The sequence below is a fragment of the Colobus angolensis genome, unplaced genomic scaffold (assembly GCF_000951035.1).
Source record: "Colobus angolensis palliatus isolate OR3802 unplaced genomic scaffold, Cang.pa_1.0 Scaffold72, whole genome shotgun sequence".
Lineage (NCBI taxonomy): Eukaryota > Metazoa > Chordata > Mammalia > Primates > Cercopithecidae > Colobus > Colobus angolensis.
This window is the reverse complement of record NW_012120932.1, coordinates 5482593-5507950: the sequence shown is the minus strand read 5'-3', so window position 1 is coordinate 5507950 and position 25358 is coordinate 5482593. Positions and strand designations below refer to the sequence as shown.

At 46.3% G+C, this 25358-nt stretch overlaps 1 protein-coding gene across 3 annotated transcripts in view; it reads right to left on the bottom strand.

The window, feature by feature from the left end:
* Nucleotides 1-25358, bottom strand: part of HSD17B3 (hydroxysteroid (17-beta) dehydrogenase 3) — a 58885-nt gene that overhangs the window by 5053 nt on the left and 28474 nt on the right. Inside the window, exons 3-10 of one of the 3 annotated variants that reach the window (XM_011927503.1) lie at nt 15528-15603; nt 13331-13438; nt 11952-12019; nt 10290-10325; nt 7106-7140; nt 5895-5976; nt 4861-4926; nt 1037-1186 (exon numbers count right to left, since the gene is read on the bottom strand). In XM_011927503.1, coding sequence (XP_011782893.1) covers nt 1037-1186; nt 4861-4926; nt 5895-5976; nt 7106-7140; nt 10290-10325; nt 11952-12019; nt 13331-13438; nt 15528-15603 — 621 coding nt within the window. The remainder of the gene's footprint in view (nt 1-1036; nt 1187-4860; nt 4927-5894; nt 5977-7105; nt 7141-10289; nt 10326-11951; nt 12020-13330; nt 13439-15527; nt 15604-25358) is intronic. The other 2 variants (XM_011927506.1, XM_011927505.1) reach the window with 2 other exon arrangements.

Below are 25358 nucleotides of genomic sequence, written 5' to 3'. Positions count from 1 at the left end.
GGGAGGCTGAGGCAGGAGAATCACTTGAACCCAGGAGGTGGAGGTTGCAGTGAGCTGAGATCGCGCCACTGCACTCCAGCCTGGGCAACAGAGCGAGACTCCATCTCATAAAAAAAAAAAAGGCAGCCCAGGCGTGGTAAGAACTTCTTGTGCCATATGCTGGATCTGTGGCGTGCTGAAGCTGGCTTGTACTCACTCATAAGAGCCCGCTGTGATCATTCGCAGCAAACTAACACAGAAACAGACAACCAAACACCACATGTTCTCGCTCATAAGTGGGAGTTGAACAATGAGAACACATGGACACAGGGAGGGGAACATCACACTCCGGGGCCTGTCGGGGGGTGGGGGCAAGGGGAGAGAGACCATTAGGACAAATACCTAATGCACGTGGGACTTAAAACCTAGGTGATGGGTTGATAGGTGCAGCGAACCACCATGGCACACGTATACCTATGTAACAAACCTGCACGTTCTGCACATATATCCCAGAACTTAAAGTAAAATTAAAATTAAAAAAGAGAGAGCCCTGTGCACCACGCACTCCTGAACTCACACACACCGCGTCATGCCAGTGGCTTAAACTCAGCCATGCTGGGAGTATTTATACCATAGAAGTCAAACGCTACACGGCAAAGTGGTTTGTGTTGGTTTTGCTTTTTTCCCTGGAGGGCTGATAGCTAAACACTGACTGGAATAGAGGGTCAGAGAAGACAGCAGCCCCCACGTGGAAGCACCATATATCTTGGTCTTCCCTGCTCAAGAGCTCCTGGGAGCCACCTTCCTTTCTGAGGGAGGAGGGAGGCAGCCAAGAATGAGACTTGCCAACTTGGGGGTTATCTAAAGGCTGAGCTCTCAGGCTCTGGCTTCTCCCCACCTTGCCACATAGTCCTTGTCCCTGGCTATCTTACTGCTGGGAGCATACCCAACACATCGATGAGTGTTCCAGCAGCAGGGAAGAGCTAGCCCAGCCCTGCCAGGGCCACCTGCGTGTCCTCCCTCCCTGGCTTCAAGAAAAGGAGAAGTTATCAATTACCAAGATTTCATGGGCAAGGCAGCCACAGGTTTCCCCTCCGATTGGGACATAATTCAGTGACTCTTGGACAAACTCATCAGCAGTCTTGGTTATCACATTGGTATTTAGATATTTTGTCATTGCAGTCGAGACGGCATATGGGGTCAGCACCTACAACGGGAGACAAAGACCATGGCACAGAAGCAATCCGCGCCGGAAGAAGACTCTGAGAAATCAACACTCAAGACCCCGTCCCACCATTTCCCGACCCTTCTCTTCCTAGGCGAGGTTTTCAGATCTTCAGTGGAAAAAGGCACAGAACTGGCACAGAGCTGGGAATCAAAAATTTGGTTTCTCAAGATGAGGACTTAGCCGGCCAACATCAGGTGGCCCAAATGCCCTGCCCAACACACAGCATGAACGGGAAGAACTCGGGTCTCTCTCTCAGAACCGAGTTGCAAGACAGCAAATAAAAATACAGGACGTCCTGTTAAATTTGAAGTTCAAACAATGAAAATCACTTCAGCACAATCGCGTCCCAAGTACGATGGGACTTACTCATACTGAAAACTATTCATAGGCATCTGAAACTCAAATTTAACTGGAGGTCCTGGATTTAATCTGGGAACTCCATCTCAGAAGTTTGTTTCTAATACATATAACCAAAGTTGGAGCACCTGAAAGCACTTTGGATTCCCACTTTCACACTTCAGTTAGGAACCAAGAGTGGCACATACCTCATAACTTTTTCCTGTTGTGGTAAGAAAAACAATCACACATTGTGCCCTAAAAACCCAACGCCATGTTTCCACCTGTGGTCTAACCACATTGTGGCCTGGCATGGGGATCCGTAATAGGGTTTTATTACCTTATTCCCAGAACAAAGGGTTTGGCATCTTTAGAAAGAAAAAAGGCCGGCGTGATGACTCACGTCTGTAATCCCAGCACGTTGGGAGGCCAAGGCAGGATGATTGCTTGAGCCCAGGAGTTCGAGACCAGCCTGAGCAACATGGCAAAACCTCATCTCCATTAAAAACAGAAAAATTAGCCAGGCACGGTGGCACATGCCTGTAGTCCTAGCTACTCAGGAGGCTGAGGCAGGAGGATCCACTGACCCTGGAAGGCAGAGGTTGCAGTGAGCCAAGATCATGCCGCCGCTCTCCAGCCTGGGCAACATCAAGGAAGGAAGGAAGGGAGGGAGGGAGGGAGGGAGGGAAGGAAGGAAGGAAGGGGAAAAAGTAAAAAATATATATATATCCACAAAAGTGTTTTTGGTTTATCTTCACATCACATTTGGAATTACATTGTTTCATAATTGAACCCAATTATGAGTCAGTTAATCCAAATGAGCAGGTTCCTATGGAAATTAAAGCATGATTAATTTGTATAACACTTTTCTTTCAAGGATTTCAAAGTATTACTCTTTGAGAAATATAAGGAGGGTGCTTTCTCCACCACAGTTTCCAGATAGGGAAGTAATGATAAGTATTTTCATTCTTAAGTGATTTGGGGTTGACAAAACATCTGTATGTACAAAATAGGGGCTCAGTAAATATTGTTCAAGCATGTGTACCTATTTCCTCATTAGATCTTTACTATAACCCAGAGATATAAGGAGGCATTATAAGCCCCTTTTTATGGATGGGAAAACTGAGGCTCACAGAGTTTAAACAAGCTGACCAGGATCACTCAGATGATAAGTGGCAGAGCTGGGATGAAATTCAAACCCAACTCCACAGTACATGCTTTCTCATTCATTCAGCAAGTATTTATTGAGCACCAACTATGCGTGCGTTCGGAGAGGCCAACTGGTTTTTGAAAGACCACAGTCTTTTCACTTTCTCCTCCTTGCTAGAAGAGCACCTCCAAGATCTCTGCATCAGATTAGAGACAAGGGACACCATTTCCCCACCCACATCTCCTCCTGACCCTGCTGCTCCATGGTACCCACTATCTCTGCAGCTGTGCCCTGAGGATCAAGATAAGATGCTGCTGAGGGTCACAAGGTTAGGAAGCAGGTGGCTGTGATGATCATTCATGTTTAGAAATCACCAAGGGGCCGGGCGCGGTGGCTCAAGCCTGTAATCCCAGCACTTTGGGAGGCCGAGACGGGCGGATCACGTGGTCAGGAGATCGAGACCATCCTGGCTAACACAGTGAAACCTCGTCTCTACTGAAAATACAAAAAAATACAAAAAACTAGCCGGGCGAGGTGGCGGGCGCCTGTAGTCCCAGCTACTCGGGAGGCTGAGGCAGGAGAATGGCGTAAACCCGGGAGGCACAGCTTGCAGTGAGCTGAGATCCGGCCACTGCACTCCAGCCTGGGCGACAGAGCCAGACTCCGTCTCAAAAAAAAAAAATAAATAAATAAATAAATCACCAAGGATTCCTGGTTCCTTCTTCTTCCAGACACATGCATAATAGAATTGCACTTCCTGGCCCCTGTGGCTGTGTGGGACCGTGCAACCAGATTTGGCCAGTGATTTATGAACAGAGGTGAGATGTGTCATCTCTGGGCCAGACCACTTCATTGTCAAAGCAGGACCCACTAGAACTTCCCACTCCTTTTCCTCTGGCATGTCGGCTGCTCCATCAGCCTGGGGCCCTGTGTCAACACAGTGAGCTAACGCCTTCTGTGAACCCACAGTGGATGTGTCATGTGAATGCAAAATAGGACTTTGTTGTTTTAAGCCGCTGAGATTTTAGGGGTTATTTTTTACTGCAGCAAACTTAGCCCAGACAGAGTTGCAGCATTGCAAAAGAGAAATCCCAGCTTCAGCTGGGATGGGAGCATGGAGACCCCAGCATGGAAGCAGGACCCTCCGATGGGTCAGACGGCTTCTGCATGGCAGAAAAAGGGACTGTGACATGGTGGCAATGCTGTTACAACCACTCACTATGGCTCAGAAATGATATTATTGGCCAAATTCCTACCATTAACTCATATCTGCCTACTTAATAAGCTTTACCCTGTAGCTGGCTGGTTTATAGGAATAGCCGCCTAAAATACTCTCACTGGATATTTTAATTGAAAATCAGTGTGTGCAGCAATAATTTCCAAGATATAATTTTGAATGTGCCTTTCTTCATTTCTAATAGTATATTGTAAAACTTTTTCCCACACAATAACAAAACAAAACAAAAACTCTGTTTATTCTACACTGCAGAAACTACCTAACTCTAACTCTGTTGCTGAACAAAGCACAAATAAATCACTGACACCTGAGGAATCACATTGCTCAGCCTGCAGCAGGCAGTGACAGCCCAGCTCCGCCCAGGTGAGGACAGGCCATCTCCACGACATAGGTGGAAGGGAAGCAGAGTGCCTCCTTCTCACCTGCTCTAGAACCAGCGTGTGGCGACCTCTGTGGCCCATCACAGAAGGACCCCTCCCCTGGTGACTAGCCCCTTCCCTCGTTCAAACTCGGATCAAGTGCCCAGTTTTGTTTTGTTTGCTTCTTCTCCAGAATTCCTCCCACATAAGCCTGTGTCCTGTGCCAGGGTCACAGAGGAAAAGCCACAAACAACCCTAATGTCTGCTCGGATGAAGCATCAGGTAGCAAGAAGGTCCACAGCATTTCTGAGCAGCCACTCCCCTCCCCCATTTCCTCCTCCAGCACCCAGCGTGTGGGGGAGGGCAGCAGAAGCCACAGCAGCAGGTGGGACTGAGGCGCCCTGAAAGCCCACGTGGCGTCCCTAGCTCTTCCTGCTGACCACACGTGCACAGCCAGGCCCGTAGGAGACAGTGGCCCCAGCCTGCGGGAGGACAGAGTAACCCTTCCCAAGGACTCACAGCCGCCCACCTCACCTGGATGATGACAAGGACTCACAGCCGCCCACCTCACCTGGATGATGACTTCTTTTGCTTTATATTCCTCTTGCAGGGCCTTGGAAAATGCGCACACAAACGCCTGGAGCAAGAAGGAGAAATACCTGAGACACCTGAGGCCCCAGAGTGTGCTCCCTTGTCAGAGCCAACTTCCTCTGACTTCAAGGGGCAATGCAGAGACACTACCTGTAGACCTTAAAATAGAGTGGGGAGCCATGGGTACGGTGGGTACGGAGGGTTCGAAGTTTCAGCTGCACAGGGTGAATATGTTCTGGAGATCGACTGTACAGCATGGTGACAAAAGCTAACAATCATAGACCCCATACCGGAAGATTGCTAAGCGAGCAGATCTCAGGGGTCCTCGCCACAAAAAAAAAAAAAAAACGGTAAATATGTGAGGTCATGGACATGTTAATTCGCTTGACTTGATCATTTCACAACATATACATATATCAAAATATCACCTTGCATACTGTAAATAGACACAATTTTGGTCAAATATGCCTTCACGAAGCTGGAGAGTGGGGCAGAAAGAGAGTAAGGGAAAAAATGAACCAGCTTGTCTTGATGGGAGTTAGCACTTCATCCCCTGCTCTGGGAAGAGGACCCCCCCACTCAGCAAGAATGCCTGTTTTGGGATAAACCCATCCCTAGGGCCACTGCCTGTATTAACCTCCTCTGTAGAGCGCTCCCTCTTCCACAGGCTGTGTTTATGACGAGCGCATGGTCAGGCTACACCTCCCAGTCTGGAAGGAAGCTACAGTGTCACCTGTCAGCAGGAAGACGGCAAGGGCTCCCAGAGGAGGTGAGTGGGGCTGGCATCCCCGGAGGCTGGCCAGGTCGTGCGCCGCAGGGCTTCCTTCATGTGCCGGGAGCAGGGGCTTTATTCTAATTTCCGCTTGGGCTTCCCAGTGACTAGCTCAGCCCTGCACATATGAGAGCGTCTCCAGGCAAACCTTTCCATCTGCTTGCCAGACGGCCAAAGGAAATTGCCAACTGGGAGAAATAAGAGGAAGAAGGAAGAGACTTGGAAGTCACGACATCACTCACCTTGGAAGCTGAGTACAGGGAGTAGAGAGGCCAAGGAAACAGGGCTATCCCGGAAGAAATGTTCAGGATGAGACCTTTCCGCCTGAAAGGCAAAGAAGCGAAGTTCCCATGGCTTTGTTGCCTTACCCGACCGTGGGTACAAAGAAAACAAAGGGGCCAGTGTGAACACTGCCGACTCTGCCCTCTCTAGGCTTCCGCCCGTGCCGGGGGCTCTGCTTCTAGGAACGGTGCGTGAACTTCCCCCGCCTTCCCCCGGAGGGCGCCACACAGCGATGTCTGCATTTCCGCCGCACAGAGAGGCCACCCGGCGGTTATGTGACGTCACCTAATGGGAGGGGCTTGTTCCTGGAGACAGAGGCCCTGCTACAGCTGAGGCCTCTCCACCAAAATACTGATAACCAGCTCGGCTCAGGATTTAAGGGGAGGGAATCCTTCTCCCCTAAATGTGACCACGTGAGCTGCCGGTCCCTTTGGCCTCACGGACCCACAGCAGGACAGATGTCACATGCTGGAATGTTGTCTTGGGTAGAATTTCACGGTCCAGGACCCGCTCACACAGATACCCTATGCCAGTCTCCAGGAGCCTCACTTGTCCTTCTGAAATTCAGTATCCTTAGTCCCTCCCAATTAGACGGATTCAATAGAGGAGTAGGGGACAAGAAACTGCAAATTAGAATCCAAGGCTAAGCCTCTTCTCCCTCTAGGGAAGATAAGCTATCAAGCATTTGCTTTTAACGAACACCACCTGAAAAGAACCACGTCCCAAATGGGCATTGGAATAAGGTGATGTAAATATGCAATCAGTGGAGGAGCTGACAGAGTGGCCATTTTCACACTAAATCGGAGTATTCTTTCTGAGAAAAGCTGAAATTCCTAACAAAGAGATGGTCGTGATCTCAGGACAACTTCTGAAGTTTTCTTTTACACTCAACATTAATTAATTTTTCTTTAATCTAGTGCGTGTTGAAACTGCCCTTCTCTTCCTCCCTCCGATAGTGTTACATTTAACCTTCAAGTGAGATTGTCTATTTGCAGAGCTGGCCTGGCCCAGAACGTTATGTTTTTTTCCCATAATCACTGTGTGCTTTCATCGTAGCTGTTATCGTTTGTTAAAGCACAGCCAGATGGACCCTGTGTCCCAGTCCCCGAGTTAGCTGACTGCCAGGGCAGGGAGGCCATGTTGCTCCACACTTTTTTGAAGAAGGCCTTACCTTGATTCCATATGTTTCAGAATTAGCTGTGTCATCTACAAGAGAAGGCCAAAGGTAAGCCCGACAAGGAACTAAGTAGCAGTGCAAGGGGGCGGGATGGAATGGGGAAGGGAGAGCGGGAGGAAGCTGGGAAAGAGCCTCATCTTCTCAGAAGGCCTTGAAAATTGCTGGCACTCATTGGAGGTCACTCTGGCCACATTAGAGTCTGGCTGGAACCCCCTGCAGCCAACGACAAATGACAGGCTGTTCTGGGGCCTCTGGTTTCTTCCCCCTAAAGCTAACGTCTTCCTGGAAAAAGAGGGCAGTGAAAAATTGGGCGAATTGGCTTACGGCTGTGGGACCAACACTGAGGTTCCCATGATACTCTTCATTCTGCCGGACAGGCCAAAGTGGACTGGCCATGAGTTGGAACTGGGGAGCTATGCGGAAACCTAACAAGACTCTGTAGAGAGAAGAACACCAATTCAACAGCAGCCGCTTACGCAGCCTGCAGCTGGGCTGTGAAATAGCTCTGTGGACACAGCGCGTGGCCACTCCTATGTATCGGAATTACAAGAGCCTTGAGAAGCCCCTTCCCCCTCCCAGCCTACGGACCCCTGAAAAGGTCTTCTCTGCCCTTTCAGGAGCCTAAAAGAACTTTTTGTTTCAAAATTACAAGATGCACATTCTACAAACGAAGGAAGAGGCAACCCCATGGACTGAAGTGTTCTCTGAGGTAAAATTGACCAGAATCAGGCCTGACTGCAGCAGGTTTGAGACAAGGGACCCAAGTGAAAGGAGAGGGGCAGAGACATCAAGGCACCTGGGGACCGGAAGACACAGGCCGCCCATTTCTCGATGCTCTCTAGGGCCCTGCAGCAGCTCCTCGCAGGTGCCCGCTCCCAGGCCAGGCCCCAGCCTGTCTCAGAGCCTGCAGGGAATGTCTTCGCTGCTGGGGGACCAGGGGGCCAGGGCAGTGGGGGGGGCGGCGGGGCAGGGGCTCTCTAGAACCACTAGGCTGCCTGTGGAATGCTGGATTTTGAGGAAGAGGGAGGATGAGGGGCGAGATAGTGTCAGCCCTCTTTCCGTGAATGACTTCCTAGCGATATTGTATAAACCTTTTCAGCCAGCACCCACATTGCCTCAAAGCCTCCCGAACAAACTCACTAGCCCCATTGGCTGAATGATCCCAATTAGAGAGACAACACTGAATCTTGTGGGTCCCTGCCTCAAGGCTTCCAACATTCAGTTTCTTATTCCACATTCCCTTTGCCCTCAAACGCATATTCTCCCATCCCTGCCCCGAAAGAGCACTCGACCATCTCCAGATGGCTCCTTTGAAACAGTGCAGTTTCTCTAGTCATGCTTCCAACCAGCAAGGTTCACTGGGGCATGGTATACTTAGAAGCTAAACTTCAATTTATTTTATTTGTTACTTAGGGAACTTAGTGTTTATCAATACATAATTTTTTTAAACAAATCAAAGCATTTCTCTGCTAAAGGAGTCAGAGGGTTGTCAAGTACATTTGGGAAATGCCTATGATCAAACAGCCCAAGACTAAAAGGTCAGTTGTAAAATAACGTGAAAGACTTTAGTGGTGAGGCTGCAGATGACAGTTAGACACACAAAACTCAAAATTGCATCAGCTGGGGGCTCCAAAAAGCCATCAATTGCTAAGCATAAAAAGATGTGTGTACCCCATAGCAACTGAGCAGGAAACCATAAAATGCCAGCGTGCTGGCAGAAAAACAACCAAGAGTTGTTGTCAGCTCAACTTACCCATCTGAAAAAAAAATTTTTTTTGTCTACTCTCCCTCCATTTCCCCTCCTTATCTTAACAGCAGCCTGGCTTTCTTTGGGAAATCTGTCCTCCCCTACTGCCAGTCCACGGTGCTCAGATGGGTGAGACTGAGTCTTCCGCTACTCTCCAACCAGGGTCCCAGCTCCTTGAAATCAGGAATCAGACTTTACTTATCCCTGCAGTCCCACTGACCTTCCAGAGTGGTCACCAAGGCTGCCATGTACAGCTGTGAATGTTGTGTACTGAGCAAGGTGCCCAGCTGTGGGGTTAGTGCAGGTGGGGAGCTCAGAGCTCACTCACAAGCCACGTGCCCTCGTAGAGGAAGAGGGCTCTGTCCCCAGAGGAAGGGGGACACGTCATTCGCACAAAATCCTCATCTACTCACCAAGTCACGCAACCGCAAGCTGTGTCCGTTCTTAAACAGCACCTTTCTCTAAATGGTCTATATAGGATAGCTTTGAGGGACTCGTGCTATATATCTTTGTACAGCTGACCCTCATCAAAGAACTTGAATGCTGAATGGTGCCATCTCTTGATCCACAGCCATTTTATTTTTATTTTTATTTTTTGTTTTTTTGAGACAGAGTCTTGCTCTGTCGCCCAGGCTGGAGTGCAGTGGTGTGATCTCGGCTCACTGCAACTTCTGCCTCCCCGGTTCAGGAGATTCTCCTGCCTCAGCCTCCCAAGTAGCTGGGATTGCAGGCGCCCGCCACCACGCCCGGCTAATTTTTGTATTTTTAGTAGAGACGGGGTTTTACCGTGTTAGCCAGGATGGTCTCGATCTCCTGACCTCGTGATCCACCCGCCTCGGCCTCCCAAAGTGCTGGGATTACAGGCATGAGCCACCGCGCCCGGCCGATCCACAGCCTTTTAATAGCAGATGCAGAACCTCAAGTTCAAGGGGGCTACATAACTTGTCCAATGCTGTCCGGCTAATTAGTAGCTGTGCTGGGACCAGAACACAGAGGAACTTGAGCTTTGATTCAACAAATATTTATTGAACAACAAAAGTTCAGAAAATGCAAGCCATGCCCTCCGTCAGTTTTCCAAAGTAAGCTTTCCTCTATCTATAAAGCCTAAAATTAGAGGAAGATACTTTTTTTTAAGTTGTCTCTGAATCCTGAATACGTTTCAGCATCATCAAGCTTAATATGTTGTGACGTGTGACAAAACTGAAAGCAGACATAGAATTCAGATACAAGGGAGAGTTGAATCCATTACTGTGTTTTCTAGATGAAAAACAGAACAAGACAATTACAAGAGCACGAGACGGCCTCTCGACTAAGTGCGGTTCGATTTCAAAGAATGCTGCTTCTACAGTGGGCGGGCACAATTCTCCTGAGTTGCCAAACTCCAACAGCTACTACATGTTAATGCATTTCGCACATATATTGATCACATACCTTGACTACGGAGGTGATGTTACAATGGATGACGCTCTGTAATAAATAATCACAACCACACATCAACCGGATGATTAGAGAAATTCTCCTGGAAAGCAGTCAGTGCTCAAGAACCATGAAGAGGGCAAAAGTGCACGTCTGAGCGGTTTCATCATTCACCCTGCAACTGAGGCTCATAACTGACTTCCAGCAAGCACGCACTAGCACCAGGAAACATGTGACTCCCATTCTGTCCTTCTGTACCTATGTCATGTTGACTAGACGTCAATTAAGAGTTTCCGGGAAAACTTGGAACTATATTACTGGAGGAATATAGATACGGTTTTTCAAAGGGAGCTATACCATTCCCAGCTGGAGGAAGAGGGGTTAGCATATGTGAGTCTAGGAGAACAGAAAGGCAGATGGTTGTACAATATAAGGTAGAGGTTCTGGGCTGTGGAGGGCAGGTAAAGAACCCACTAGAATCACCTGAGATAAAGAGAAAGGAAAAGAGGATGGACTCAGACACTAGCACAAACACAGACGCACACACAGGCAGAGGAGCAACCCTGGAACCTGCTTCGTGGAGAGACCTAGACTTGTGACAGAAACAGAGTGTGGGAGACAGGGCCCGTGCAGGAGATGTGTGGTCCTGAGAGGAGTTTGGTGAGGATGTGCAGCAGCGCCCAAGCAGTCTGGCATTATCACCCGGCGCAGCAGACTCGGGGCTTACACAGGACTGCAGGATACCTGCAGAAGTGGGGAATGGAAGCATGAGGGCCTGTTCAGATTGGTGTAGCCCTGTGACTCCAAAGGTCAGGGCCTAAGGAAGGGTCCACAAACTGTGCCTTCAAAAACTGTTAAATGCAGCCGGGCGCGGTGGTTCACACCTGTCACCCCAGCATTTTGGGAGGCCGAGCCAGGCGGATTACCTGAGGTCAGGCATTCGAGAGCAGCCTGACCAACATGGTGAAACCCCATCTCTACTAAAAATACAAAAACTAGCTGGGTGTGGTGGTGCATGCCTGTCGTCCTAGCTACTCAGGAGGCTAAGGCAGGAGAATAGCTTGAACCCAGGAGGCAGAGGTTGCAGTGAGCCGAGATCATGTCACTACACTCCAGCCTGGGCGACAGAGGGAGACTCCATCTCAAAAAGAAAAAAAGAAAAGGACTGTTAAATCCATTAAAAACATACTCCCCACCAACAACGCCAGCCATGGGTCTGAGTCAAGCTTACTGAACTTACAATCCTGCCAGCCACAGAGTTTGTGTCATGTACTTCCCTCACACTAAAAGTTAAACAAATCTTGGTACCTGGGAAGACAGAGAAAGCCAAAGAGCTGGTCTTCTCCCATGTGTGGTCACAGCTGCGAATGTGTTAGGCAGAATTACCCTTTATAAAGTGGAGTGCAGTGCCCCAAAAGAATGGGACAATGGACAGGTAAGTTTTGATGTGCAGAGAAGAAGGAAGATGTCCCTATCCCAGAGATATCATGAAAAGTGGTACTCCTGACTATGGATCGAGTGCTCAGGTGAAGAGAAAAGGGGGCCTGAATACACACAGTCCAGGATTTCGGCCAGATGCATGCTTCCATCACTCCTTCCCGGGCCTGACTCATTACCCAGCCAGGGGACCTAGAACCTGGGTAAGAGGAAAGTATACACAGAAGAGCACAAGTCTACCTGGATTTCATCTGGCGCATTCAGGAAATGGCTTGGGAGAAGGTTTGGAAGCATTCCGACGTTGTTGACTGGCAGAAAGAAGCAAAACAAAAATGTGTCAGAAGATCAGGTGGGAGATTTTCCCAAAGAAACATGTGCAAAAAGATTGACATGTAAGGTTGTTCATCGCAGCGTGATTTGATAACAGTGAGGAAACTGGAGGGAAAATTTTGTCCCGTAGTAGGAGATACCATCAATGAATCATGGGGTTGTCATATGTTGGGATGCAGTGTAGTCATTAAAATCTATGACTGGGCTGTTAACGTGGGAGAAGATGCATGATGTAAGTTTTTTTAAAATATATGACAAAACAGCACATACGTATAATTCCGGTTTTGAAAATATGTGTGTGTTTAGGATTAGAAAAGTATGCACCAAAAGGCTATCTCAGAGTATTGGGATTTTAAGAGATTCATATTTATTTTATCAGCCTATCTATTCTTTCCAATTTTTCTGCAATGATATACTGTACACTTTCATATATAAAAATGTAATTATTTTTAAAATTCAGCAGAAGGTTTAGAAATCCAATTTGACTTTCTTCTATGTATACTATAAACACTGCACTGTGCACATGGCCATAAAAATACCTTGTCTGTAAATCATTACAGAAACAAATATTATATTGTTTTCTAAATAAGAGAGTCAATTCTCAACTAACTATATAGTATTTCATGGATCAATCACAGCAATGTTTTTTTGCTAAACTAATTCCTTTAGGCCAATGTTCCTGGGATTCTTTTTCTGCCAAATGTCAACACCAGTTCCATAAAAGACAATTCATTTTAGTATTAGAAAATATAGTCGGTCCGGCTGGGTGCGGTGGCTCACACCTGTAATCCCAGCACTTTGGGAGGCCGAGGTGGGTGGATCACGAGGTCAGGAATTTGAAAGCAGCATGTCCAATATGGTGAAACCCTGTCTCTACTAAAAATACAAAAATTAGCTGGGCGTGGTGGCGGCGCCTGTAGTCCCAGCTGCTTGGGAGGCTGAGGCAGGATAATCACTTGAACCTGGGAGGTGGAGGTTGCAGTGAGCTGGGATCGCACCACTGCACTCCAGACTGGGCGACAGAGTGAGACTCCGTCTCAAATAAAAAAGGAAAATATAGTTGGGGGTTGAAATATATATGTCTGATACATTCCCAACCAATATATAAATTTTTTTATTCAGTGATGCCTCTAGAAGAAGTGTGCTTTGATATTCAACTTAATGCTATAGCTTAAAATATAGTCATGGTTTCAGTATAAATCACCATGAAATAATCAGGTGTCACTAATCAGTGTCAGGTTATTTCCCTGATGTATTACAACAAGCTTTGCATCTTGCAATTTACTCACCTAAAATTCCAATTTCTAAGCCGGTAAGTTTTTCTTTAATATGCTCGTAGATGTCATCTTTGGTAAAATCTGCTTGTATAATCTTCACACTCCTCCCTGTAGTCCGCTCTACATGAGAGACAATAGTTTTTTAATGAACAGGGATCCAGATGCCCCCTGCCCGTGAAGTTTCCGCCAGTGCTCCTGTATTACCTGAGCAGACATTGAAGAGGACAGCCCGTTGCCCCAAACAGAAATGGGAGATGGCGCTGGGTAAATGCTGGGAGGTGCTAAGAGATTGGTGAATGGTGGTTTCTACATGTCCCTAAGAGTTACTGCAGGGACGCGTATATGCATTAAGAGAGATTTACTGCAGCGGTTCTCAAAGTGGAGTCCACAAACCACAGCATCAGGGTTACAGGGAAACTTGTCAGAAATGCACATTCTCGGGCTCTACCCCAGACCGACTGCATCGGAAACTGTGGGTGAAGCCCAGCCAGCCACCTGCTTAACACACCTCTGAGTGACTTTGCTGCTTGCTCAAGTTTGAGACATCGGACTGACAGCTGTAAAAGCAAGGTCTGACACTGCCTCTGCTCACAAGTGTCAAGTCTCCTCCACACAGACCCACCAACTCTTTGTATTTGTCCAATGCTTTAGCATTCACAGAGCATTTACACACACGATGTCTTAGGTCATTGTCCCTACCACATTCTAAAGTAGACATTATGGTTTTCATTTTCCAGAGGAGAAAATGAAGGCTCAGAGAAGCTAACTGACATACCCAAGACCGTCCACTCTCTGGTCACTCCAAGTTCAATGCGCTCCCCACTACTCTGTGTTCACTTGCCTTTTGTGGGAGTTTTCCGGCAGAAGTGAAAGCAACAAGCAGAGTTTACCAGTGGCTTGGTGAGCTGCTTTGCTTTGGAGTTAGCTGGTATTTGTGGGCCAAGCAATCTTGAGGCATAGTTTGGGGGTGGACAATGCTTTCAGGACAAAGACACTACTTACTTTTCAAAAGGATGATAAAAAGCACATTTCAGCATCGTGAGGCAAACACTGAGGATTGTCTCAGTCCTAGTCAAAGTTACTTCTGATATCCAGACACAGAACAAAAGCATAATTCATGGGTCCAAGGGCACTGTGCTCCACGGTGTGACTGCACAGCCCACACCTCCCACACCTGTCTCCTGTCCCAGATCTCCCCCAGGGAGACAAGGCTCACCCCTGACAACCCACCATGGTCTTCACAAGTCTCCAGAACTAACGTCTCATCCCCTTGAGTTAAAGAGTTTATTAATTATTAAATTAATAATTATTAAAATTCAAAGGTCCCAAAAGAAATGTGATTATCATTATTAACAAAAGAACACTTCAGAGCAAATCGTAATAATAAAACATTGTGATATAAAAGTTGCCTCAGGGTTGTACAGTGTACAGCCTCCACGTCCATACATGATGATCCTGGATCAAAACAGTTTTTAAAATCTGACAAACACCAGTAAGCACTGTCACCCATCCTCCTGCCGGGAGCAGAGCATAGGCATAGGGAAGGGAAGTCCCAAACACTGATTTTGTTTTTGTTTTTGTTTTTGTTTTGAGACGGAGTCTCGCTCTGTCGCCCGGGCTGGAGTGCAGTGGTGCGATCTCAGCTCACTGCAAGCTCCGCCTCCCAGGTTCACGCCATTCTCCTGCCTCAGCCTCCCGAGTAACTGGGACTACAGGCGCCCGCCACCGCACCCGGCTAATTGTTTGTATTTTTAGTAGAGATGGGGTTTCACCGTGTTAGCCAGGATGGTCTCGATCTCCTGACCTCATGATCCGCCTGCCTCAGCCTCCCAAAGTGCTGGGATTACAGGCATGAGCCACCGCGCCCGGCCACTGATCTTGCTTTTGAAGGGAGTGGCAGAAGCAACCAGGCAGCCAGGGCCTCAAGGATGAGCAGGGCTGATCTAGCGATGAAGGCACCACCCCCAAGGAGAAAGTGGACCTATCTGTGCCTCAGCTGGTTCCTGCTTCCCCCGGCTCCCAGAGCCAGTGTGCGCTAAAGGTGACACCTTCCATCCCGCCCTCTGCTTTGTAACCAGGCTGCCCAGGAGAGTTGGTGCCCCAGGCTCTGACAGCAGATGGGGGATGCCAAGTATGTCAACTGGCAGGGTGGGAGCAGGCTTGGCTGGTGGGCTCCACACACATATCCCTTATTTGGGGGGTCACTCACCGATCTCTGTGGCAATGGCCTCTAGTTTTTCCAGCGTCCGGCTAATAAGCACAACATCGAGTCCACGTTTTGCTAGCTGAGAGTGGGAGTGAAAAACCAAAAGAGACAAGGATGGTGAGCAGACAGGGAGGGTTTGTGTCGAGGTGACTTGGTCCCAAGGCTGTGCGCGTACGTGATGTGGCTGCTTCTCCTGGGTTGAAGTGTGCAGAATGTGACAAAGCTTTCTGGGCTAGGAACAGCGCAACCCCAATGGGCCAGGCTAACGAGCGGGCCATCATGAGAGGCGTTAACACTTGTTGTGTGTTTATTGTGTGCCGGGGAATTTTCTAAGTGCTTTCGTTGTCCAGGACCACAAACTGAAAGTGCTTCTCTGAAGTTCATGGGCTCAGCTACGCATCAGAATTTAAAATACTGGGGACTTTATACTATATCTTATGTAGCAGGGGGTGGAACAGCATTCCATAGTAAAAGCAGTGTTTCTGCACCTACTTTTTTTTTTTTTTTTTTTGCAATGGAGTCTCGCTGTGTTGCCCAGGCTGGAGTGTAGTGGTGCAATCACGGCTCACTGCAACTTCCAGCTCCCGGGTTCAAGCGATTCTCCTGCCTCAGCCTCCCAAGTAGCTGGATTACAGGCATGCGCCGCCAAGCCCAGCTAATTTTTGTATTTTTATTAGAGACAGGGTTTCCCCATGTGTAAAGATGGGGTTTCCCCATGTTAGCCAGGCTGTTCTCAAACTCCTGACCTCATGTGATCCGCCCACCTCAGTCTCCCAAAGTGCTGGGATTACAGGCCTGAGCCACCATGCCCGGCCATCTGACCCAACTTTTGAGCTGCTTCCTATGCACAAGGACACCCTTCTTGTGGCTTACTCAACCTGAGACCTTTCTTCCTGTTTTCTGACTCCCAACAGAAGAGAACATGGGATGGGGAGCACAGGGTGGAGAGCTGGACGCGTCCCCTGAGACCAGCAGGGCGGCCCTGCAGAGTGGGTAACACCTGGACTCCCGAGGGCTGCGTGACAGGGTGGGGAACCGTGTGCTTCACACAGAGCAGTTTCGGAGAGATTCCACGGGGGACGTGTAAACGTGCATCGCTGGAGGTGTGTCTGTATCTAAAACTGTTACCAGTGGGAAAAGTTAGAGTTTTTCCTGAAAGACGAAAGGAAAAACCAACATTCGTTTAAACAGCGACGGATGACATTTGAATTAGTGACAAAGGCCCCAGTTTATTGAAATCTGTCTCTGTGGTTTCAGTCAAATGATTCATACTGTTATTTTCTTTAATTGTGGTAAAATACAACATAGCAAAATCTACCATCTTAAGAAAAATGTGGAATACTTTACGAATTTCTGTGTCATCCTTGGGAACTCGTGCTAATGTTCTCTGTATGGTTCCAATTTTAGTATATGTGTTGCAGAAACAAGCACTATGCTGTTATTTTAAGAAGTTATGTATTATAGCCTGGGCATAGTGGCTCACGCCTGTAATCCCAGCACTCTGGGAGGCCAAGGCAGGCAGACCACCTGAGGTCAGGAGTTCAAGACCAGCCTGGCCAACATGGTGAAACCCTGTCTCTACTAAAAATCCAAAAAAAAAAATTAACTGGGCGTGATGGCATACGCCTGTGATCCCATCTATTTGGGAGGCTGCAGCAAGAGAATCGCTTGAACCCAGGAGGTGGTGGTTGCAGTGATCCGAGACTGTGCCACTGTACTCCAGCCTGGGTGACAGAGCAAGACTCCGTCTCACAAGAAAGAGTTACATATTATAGAAAACACATAAGAAGCTGAATTATGGTCTATAAGATACAGTCTCCAAAAGCCAGTAATTCACTATAGCCCACAGTCTCATAATCACCCAAGGAGATGTCAAAAAAGGAAAAAAAAAAAAACACAGATTCCCACCAAACCATCTGATATGGTTTGGATCTCATGTCAAATTGTAATCCCCAGTGTTGGAGGTGGGGCCCGGTGAGAGGTGATTAGATCGTGGGGACCATTTCTCACGGTTTAACACCATCCCCCGGGTGCTGTCCGTGGTAAGAGTGAGTCATCCAGGGATCCGGTGATTTAGAAGTGTGTGGCACCTCCCCTCTCTTCCTGCTGCTCCAGCCATGTGATGTGCTCACTCCCCTTTTGCCTTCGGCAGTGCTTGTCAGTTTCCTGAGCAAACGCAAGCATCACCCTTCCTGTGCAGCGTGTGGAACCGTGAGCCAATTAAACCTCTTTTCTTCATAGATTACCCAATCTCAGGTATTTCTTTATAGCAGTGCAAAGAACGAAATAATACACCATCCTGATAAAAATCTCTGGGGTGGAAGCCTCAGGATTTTCATCTTTTTCTGTTTGTATTTATTAAATTATACTATTATATGCACAAATACATCCTCATTGTAAAAGATTCCAACAATGCCAAGGAAAAAAAATGTCTCCAAGGCTGCCCCTGCCTATTTCCCCACTCACCCCTAGGCTCCCACCACCTTTAGTTTGTTGTTGAGCCTTCCCTAACTTTTTCTCTACATTTACAGGCATATATCGGCACATATAGAAATAAAGGTTTCTTTTGTGAGTTTTATTTATTTTTATCCTACATAAATGACATTATAAGCAGTGTCCTGCAATATTCTTTTTAACTTAATGACGTATTTTATCTCTAAGAATCGTATATATTTCCATAGCAGTCCACGAAGAACCACTTGATTCTTTTCTATTGCTCCATGGTATTCTAGAGTTCACCTTTGAAGAAGCACTTAGGGTGTTTCCAAGTTTTTCTATTACCAATCTTGCTACAATGAAAGACCTTCTATATAGCTCTTTGTATATATGAGTAAATTAATTCCTATATACTGTATAGGAATATTTGGGACTACAGATGCATGCCATCATGCCTGGCTAACTCTTTATTTTTTGTAGAGATGAGGTCTCACTATGTTGGCCAGGCTAGTCTTAAACTCCTGGGCTCAAGTAATCTTCCCGCCTCAGCCTCCCAAAGTGCCAGGATTACAGGGGTAAGCCACCACACCCGGCCCCTTTATTATTATCCAATTATCCAATTATCAGTGGGGCTGAGCATCATTTGCTATGTTACGTGTGAGTTACCAGTACATACCCCTTGCCCATTCTTCTATGGAGTAACTTAACATTTTCTTATCAATTTGTAGAAGTCGTATATATTCCCAGGATTGATTATTTGCCTGCCATGTACATAGCAAGTATTTTCTACTTTGTTTCTGGTGCTCTTGTCATACATTATATACTACTTGTAATGTTATCAAATTTGTGAATGTTTTCCTTGTTTTATATGTTCTTTTTGATTTTCCTTAACTTCAAGGATATAAATATGTTTTTCTATATCCTTTTTGTTTGCTTATTTTTGAGAATGGTATGAGGTTGAAATTATTCCACAATAGGTTTTTCAAATTGGGTGCCTAATTGTCTCAACAACATTCTGCACTTTGTCCATTCATTCCTAATTTAAAATGTTGACTTAGTCATATGCTCAGTTCTCATGTGTGCCTGGGGCTGTTTCTGGTCTATCGTTTCCGTTGCACTGACCTATTTATCAATCTCCACGCCAGGGCCACTTCTGATTTAATCATAAGCTTATATTAGCCTTTGATAGCTTTCCAATATTTGCATTTTTTTGACCTCATTATCTTAGCTGACCCCTCCTATACAATGTTAAGGAAGCTCCTACCATTTATTATTCTCTTTTGAAATTTTATTTCATCTTCTTTGTTTAATCTTCCAAATAAATGGCAAAATTGTCTAGACAAGTATTAAAGTAGGGATATTTAGGGAAAATTTTATATCTTTTCAGGAATCAGTTGTCTTACCCATAAGTATATTATAGTATCCATTTTTTTTCAAATCTCATATAGCCTTCTAAACATTTAAAAGATTTTTCACGTAAATCCTGGACATTTCTTGTTAGGTTTGTGTTAATTAGGATAACATTAGTTGCTGTAACAAATAACTCCATAATTTCAGCCGTTTAACACAAAGGAAGTCTGTTTTTGTCTTACGTAGCAGACCCTGTTTCACATTTGGGAACCCATTCAGGACCCAAAGCTGAGAGCGTGTTTGTCATCTTTACTGCCAGGTCTCTAAGATTGCTCTGGGCTTTGCCATCCAGCTAGTGCCAGGATTGAGAGAGGCTGGAGAAGATATGCCCTCTGTTAACCACCTTGATCAAGAAGTGACCCACATCCTTTCTGCTTGCTTTCATTTGCAGAATGAGTCACATGGCCTCACACAGATGTCAAGGAGCCTGGAAAGTGCCCTGCTGGGAGCCATTTACCAGCTGCAACTCCACTCAAAGAAGAGAGAGTAGGGATCTGGGTGGACATTGAGTTGCTCCTGCCACCAGGATCTTAAGTTTATTCACTGCCATGGTGACCTGAATTATTTTGGATAGAAGACACTTCAGGATTAAGTAGGTAGGTTCAATTCCTGTCTCTACCACTTATTTCTGTCAGCGCAAGTCAGTTGTTCTGGGGATCACAGAAGGGAATACATTCAAAAGCGTGTGGCGCAGCTGGGTGCACTGGCTCACACCTGTAATCCCAGCACTTTGGGAGGCCGAGGCGGGCAGATCACGAGGTCAGGAGTTCGAGACCAACCTGACCAACATGGTGAAACCCCCATCTCTACTAAAATATAAAAATTAGCCGGGCGTGGTGGCGCATGCCTGTAGTCCCAGCTACTCAGTGGGCTGAGGCAGGAGAATCACTTGAACCCGGGAGGCAGAGCTTGCAGTGGGCCGAGATCGCGCCACTGCACTCCAGCCTGGACGACAGAGCGAGACTCTGTCTCAAAAAAGAAAAAAGGTGTGTGGCAGAGAATCTGTCACATAAGAAGCCCTCAATTGTGTTACCTATTTTTCTATATATTCTAATTTGTTATTAATCGTGAGTGGGAGCTCTTTAAACAGCCACCTCACAGAATTTTTTATTTGTTCTGATAGTCTGTTCAGCAGTGTTTGGTGTTCCTCACAGACAATAGTACTCTCTACAAAGAGCACAGTTTTGTCCCTTTCTTTCCAATATTTGCATGTTTTTGGCCTCACGATCTTGGCAGACACCTCCTACACTTACAGTGTTTCTCAGGATGCAAGCATGAGCTTTCCTGTCACTTCTGGTAGATGTTCTTTATCAGTTTAAGAACAATTACATCTGTTCCTTTTTTCCGAATTACTTTTTTAATAAACTGCTGGATTCAGTTGGCAAATATTTAAATTGGACCATACTTCTCTGATGCCATCCTTGTCCCATTTTGGTGTCTGAGTCATGCTTATCTGTCTGGATAATTTATCAAACATGTACGGGATCAACTTGTCCCAGGAGCTTCCCAGTTCTGAAATCACCTTTGCAAAAATTGTAACAGTGAGAAAATTATGGCAATAAAAGAGATCTGATCTAATCAACCCCTTATCTTGCCCTTAGGCTTTCAAATTATCCTTAATTATTCTTGGGTTTGGGCCAAGCTAACTTTGGGAGATACTTAGTTTGTAATTTAAATTATAATAACCCGTTCCCAAAACTCAACCACCTTGGTAAAGCTAAAGAAGGGCCACCAGGCTAGGGAGAGGAGAGGAGCCTGGACTCTGCTAAGGTGTAGACATAAAGGATTACCCAGCATTATATTGGAGGTCACGAGATAGGCAACATCCCCCAGTTACTCTTGCAGACAAATATCACTATTGTACAAGCCAAGATTGGCCTTTTGAGATGTCTTTTCAGGTTTTTTGCATTTCTGATGACTGATGGTTCCACCTTGACCTGCCAGTCACTCCTGTGGTCCCCCATTCAGCCGGCTCTGAGTGAATTCAGCTCTTTTTCTATTGCAGTTCTGCTGTCTTGATAAATCAGCTCGACCTCGGCAGCAGGCAAAATGAACCCGCTGGGTGGTTACACATCCAAGGAGCCCTCCAAGCACAGAAAAATCAAAAGTCAAAGTTAACCAGCCTAGAAATATGGGGGGGGCTTTTTCTTATTCCTTGAGGATTTGGTGATATTATAAAAATGTCTGGACATTTTATTCAGCTGTAGTTCTTCATAACTGTCTCTTTCATTTTTTTATGACTATTAATCGCTTGGTGTTTTTCTACTTCTTCTTAAGCCAATCGTGATCATTTATATTTTCACAGAAAATTGTTCATTTCATCCAGATTTTCAATTTTTCAGTACAAAGATTTAAATAGTATTTTCTTCCTCTCTTTTTCTTCTTCCTCTTCTTTTTAAAATAAATTTCCTCTACTGTAGTTAGCTTCCTAGAATTGGTCCTTTTCTTTCTTCTTTTTTGTGCTTCTTCTTTGTTTTTTTCTGAGACAGCATCTCACTCGTCGCCCAGGCTGGAATGCAATAGCTGGATCAGAGCTTACTGTAATCTTGAACTCCCAGGCTCAAGCAATGCTCCCACCTCAGCCTCTTGAGTAGCTGGGATTACAGGTGTGTGCTACCATTCCTGGGTAATTTTCTAATTTTTTGTGTATATGAGGTCCCACTACTTCGCCCAGGCCAATCTCAGACTCCTGACTTCAAGGGATCCTCCTGCCTCCTCCTTGCAAAGTGCTGGGATTATAAGCATCAGCCACAGAGCCGGACGTCTTTTTTTTTTTTTTTTTTTAATTTAAGATTTTTCAAAGATTTGTCTCTTATTTGGCATTTTTAAAGAATTGGTTTGACTGTTGGTTTGCTTTAAACTGATCAATTCCATTTCTTCCTGCGTTTTTTATATTATCAGTTTTTGTTCTCTATTAATTTCCTCCTTGTATCTCTTTTGGAATTTTTTTTTTTTTTTTTTTTTTTGAGACGGAGTCTCGCTCTGTCGCCCAGGCTGGAGTGCAGTGGCGCAATCTCGGCTCACTGCAAGCTCCGCCTCCCGGGTTCACATCATTCTCCTGCCTTAGCCTCCCGAGTAGCTGGGACTACAGGCACCTGTCACCACGCCCGGCTAATTGTTTATATTTTTAGTAGAGACGGGGTTTCACCGTGTTAGCCAGGATGGTCTCGATCTCCTGACCTCGTAATCAGGCCGCCTCAGCCTCCCAGAGAGCTGGGATTAATAGGCGTGAGCCACCGCGCCCGGCCACTGATCTTGCTTTTGAAAGGAGTGGCAGAAGCAGCCAGGCTTCTTGTTCCTTTTCTAGAGTTTCTTGGAAGCTAAATCTGTTTATAATCTTTCTTATTTTCTGACAGATGCCTTTAAAGCCGAAAGTTTCCATCTGCGTAGCACCTTGGCTGCAAGTCATGAGAGTACCCACTTTTATTTTTTCTGTAATCTTAGAAGTACACTGGAGAATACTTTCTGAGTATAGGTGAGAATGGATATCATTTTCTAACGTTATTTTTAATTTTATTGCATGGTGGTTAGTGAATGTAATGGTATATCTTTCGCTATTTGGAATCAGTCACAATTTCCTTTGTAGCCTAGTCAGCAGACCATGTATATGAATGGCTCCTGTGTATCCTTCAGGAATGTATATGAAATCTTTGTTGGCTACCCAGTCTTGTAAATAGTTGTCTATTAAATTAAACTTGAGGTTTACCAGATGCCCTACCAGATATTTGTTAACTCAGTATGAGAGGATATTCAAATTCCTTATAGCCTTAATTATTTCTTATTTACATAATAAGATGTTACATTACAAGTTTCAACAGGAGTGCTAAGACACAATAGACATTAGATCACAAAACGAGTTCAGAGAAAGAACCTAGAAACAACTGTGATATTGCAAGATAACAATGAATATACGTGATATTTGTCCCTTGTTCTTGGCACAAAGCTCATAATACCCCTATCATTTCCTGATCGATAGGGATGATCTTTGTTACAAAGTTTGGTCTTGGTCCCCAGTTCCCGACACAAGAGTTTCTAAGATTCTTGGAATCTTCAGAGTGATGAGAGTGTGTTTTTGTTGTTGTTATTGTGGTTCCTTACTGCATTGTAGGAGCCTCTCATATATACAACATCAGCAGTTTCAGCAGCAGATGGCATACCAAGGAGCATTTTTTAAAATTTATTTCCATAGGTGTTTGTGGAACAGGTGGTATTTGGCTGCATGAGTTAGTTCTTTAGTGGTGATTATATGCTTACGAGATGACTGGTGGCTGGGGGCCCCTAGAGAGCTTCAGGATGGGGGCTGGTTGCTGGAGAAACCAACTGTGTGATTGCAGGGTTAGAACCTTCAACCCCACCTCCCGACCTCCTTCTTTGTTCTAAGGAGGGAAGAGGGGCCGGGGATGGAATTAATCTCAAATGGTCAATGACTTAATCAATCATGCCTATGTAACAAAACCTCCATCAAAACCTTTAAGCGACAGGGTTCAGAGAGCTTCTAGGCTGCAAACACACGGAGGCACTGGGAGGCGGTACCCCCAGAGAAGGCTTGGAGGCTCCAACCCTTCCCCACACCTGGCCCTACGCATCTGTGGTTTGGCCATTCCTGAGCTATATCTCTCATAACAAACTGGTACCAGTAAGTAAGGTGCCTTCCTGAGCTCTGTGAGCCATTCTAGCAGAGTCTTCAACCTAAGGAGGGGTCTGTGGGAGTCCCTGATTTATACCCAGTTAGTGAGAAGTACAGGAGACCTGGGACTTTCAACTGAGATCTGAAGGGCATGGGGGCAGTCTAGTGGGACCAGGCCCTTAACCTGTGGGGTCTGTGCTAACTCTGGGTAGTGTTAGAAATGAATTGAATTGGAGGACATCCGATTGTGTCAAGAGAGTTGGAGAACTGGTTGGTGTGAGGAGAAAACTCCACACATTTAGTGTCTGAAATGTGAGCAGAAAGAGCACAAAATAATCAGATGGAGCAGGGACCCCTCTTAGGAGCCTGCTGACCACTGCCACCCCTACCAGCATGAAATGAAGGACAATCTTAGTCCCTCCAAGGGAAATTCCAGGCCCCTGGGCTAGCCTGAGAAGCACATGAGCAACCTGATGAGTAGAAAGGTAATAGCAGCTTCACGTCATGGCCACGGAGGTTGGCTCGAGATACCAGTTCCCGCAGCGACTAAAGATAACGTCTGGACAGGTGTCCCTGAGTTGTTTTTTGGAAACCCGGACCCCTCACCAACTGGAAAATACTGTTCACTCGTACATAGACCTCAGATAAGGGGCAGCTGAGGACTGAACATGGCTGCTGTTTTGTTCTCAACTTCTTCCTGAGGGCTGGAGCGAGTTATGCCCACAGGCCAGACCTTAACATTTCTTTCTGCTGGCTCCAGTTTTTAGACAAAGCTTCACTTCCTTAACCAATTGAAACCGGGGCATTGCTGAATCCACCTGTGACTTATAAGCCCCCACTTCAAGTTATCCCGCCTTTTTCAGACAAACCGGTGTATAACGCCTGTGTATTGACTTATGACTTTGCCTATCTACTTTCCTGAAACCTACCCCTGCCTTTAAAAACCCCTGCTTGTGAGCCATTAGGGAGGTCATCTCTTAAGCAGGAGCTGCCTGATCCTCCTTACTCGGCGGCCTGCAAATCATCACCCTCCTTTCCCTCACTGCAAAACCTCAGGGTGGATGTTTGGCTTTACTGCGCCAGGCGAGGCAGCCCAGGTTTTGTTCAGAAAAAGTAGTATCTGTGAACTAGAGTGTGATTCTTGAGCCTTTCCCAGTGGACCCCTCACTCATAGAAGAAAGATAACAAGATAAAGAGGGAGGCTGGGCCGGGCGCGGTGGCTCAAGCCTGTAATCCCAGCACTCTGGGAGGCCGAGACGGGCGGAACACGAGGTCAGGAGATCGAGACCATCCTGGCTAACACGGTGAAACCCCGTCTCTACTAAAAATACAAAAACTAGCCGGGCGAGGTGGCGGGCGCC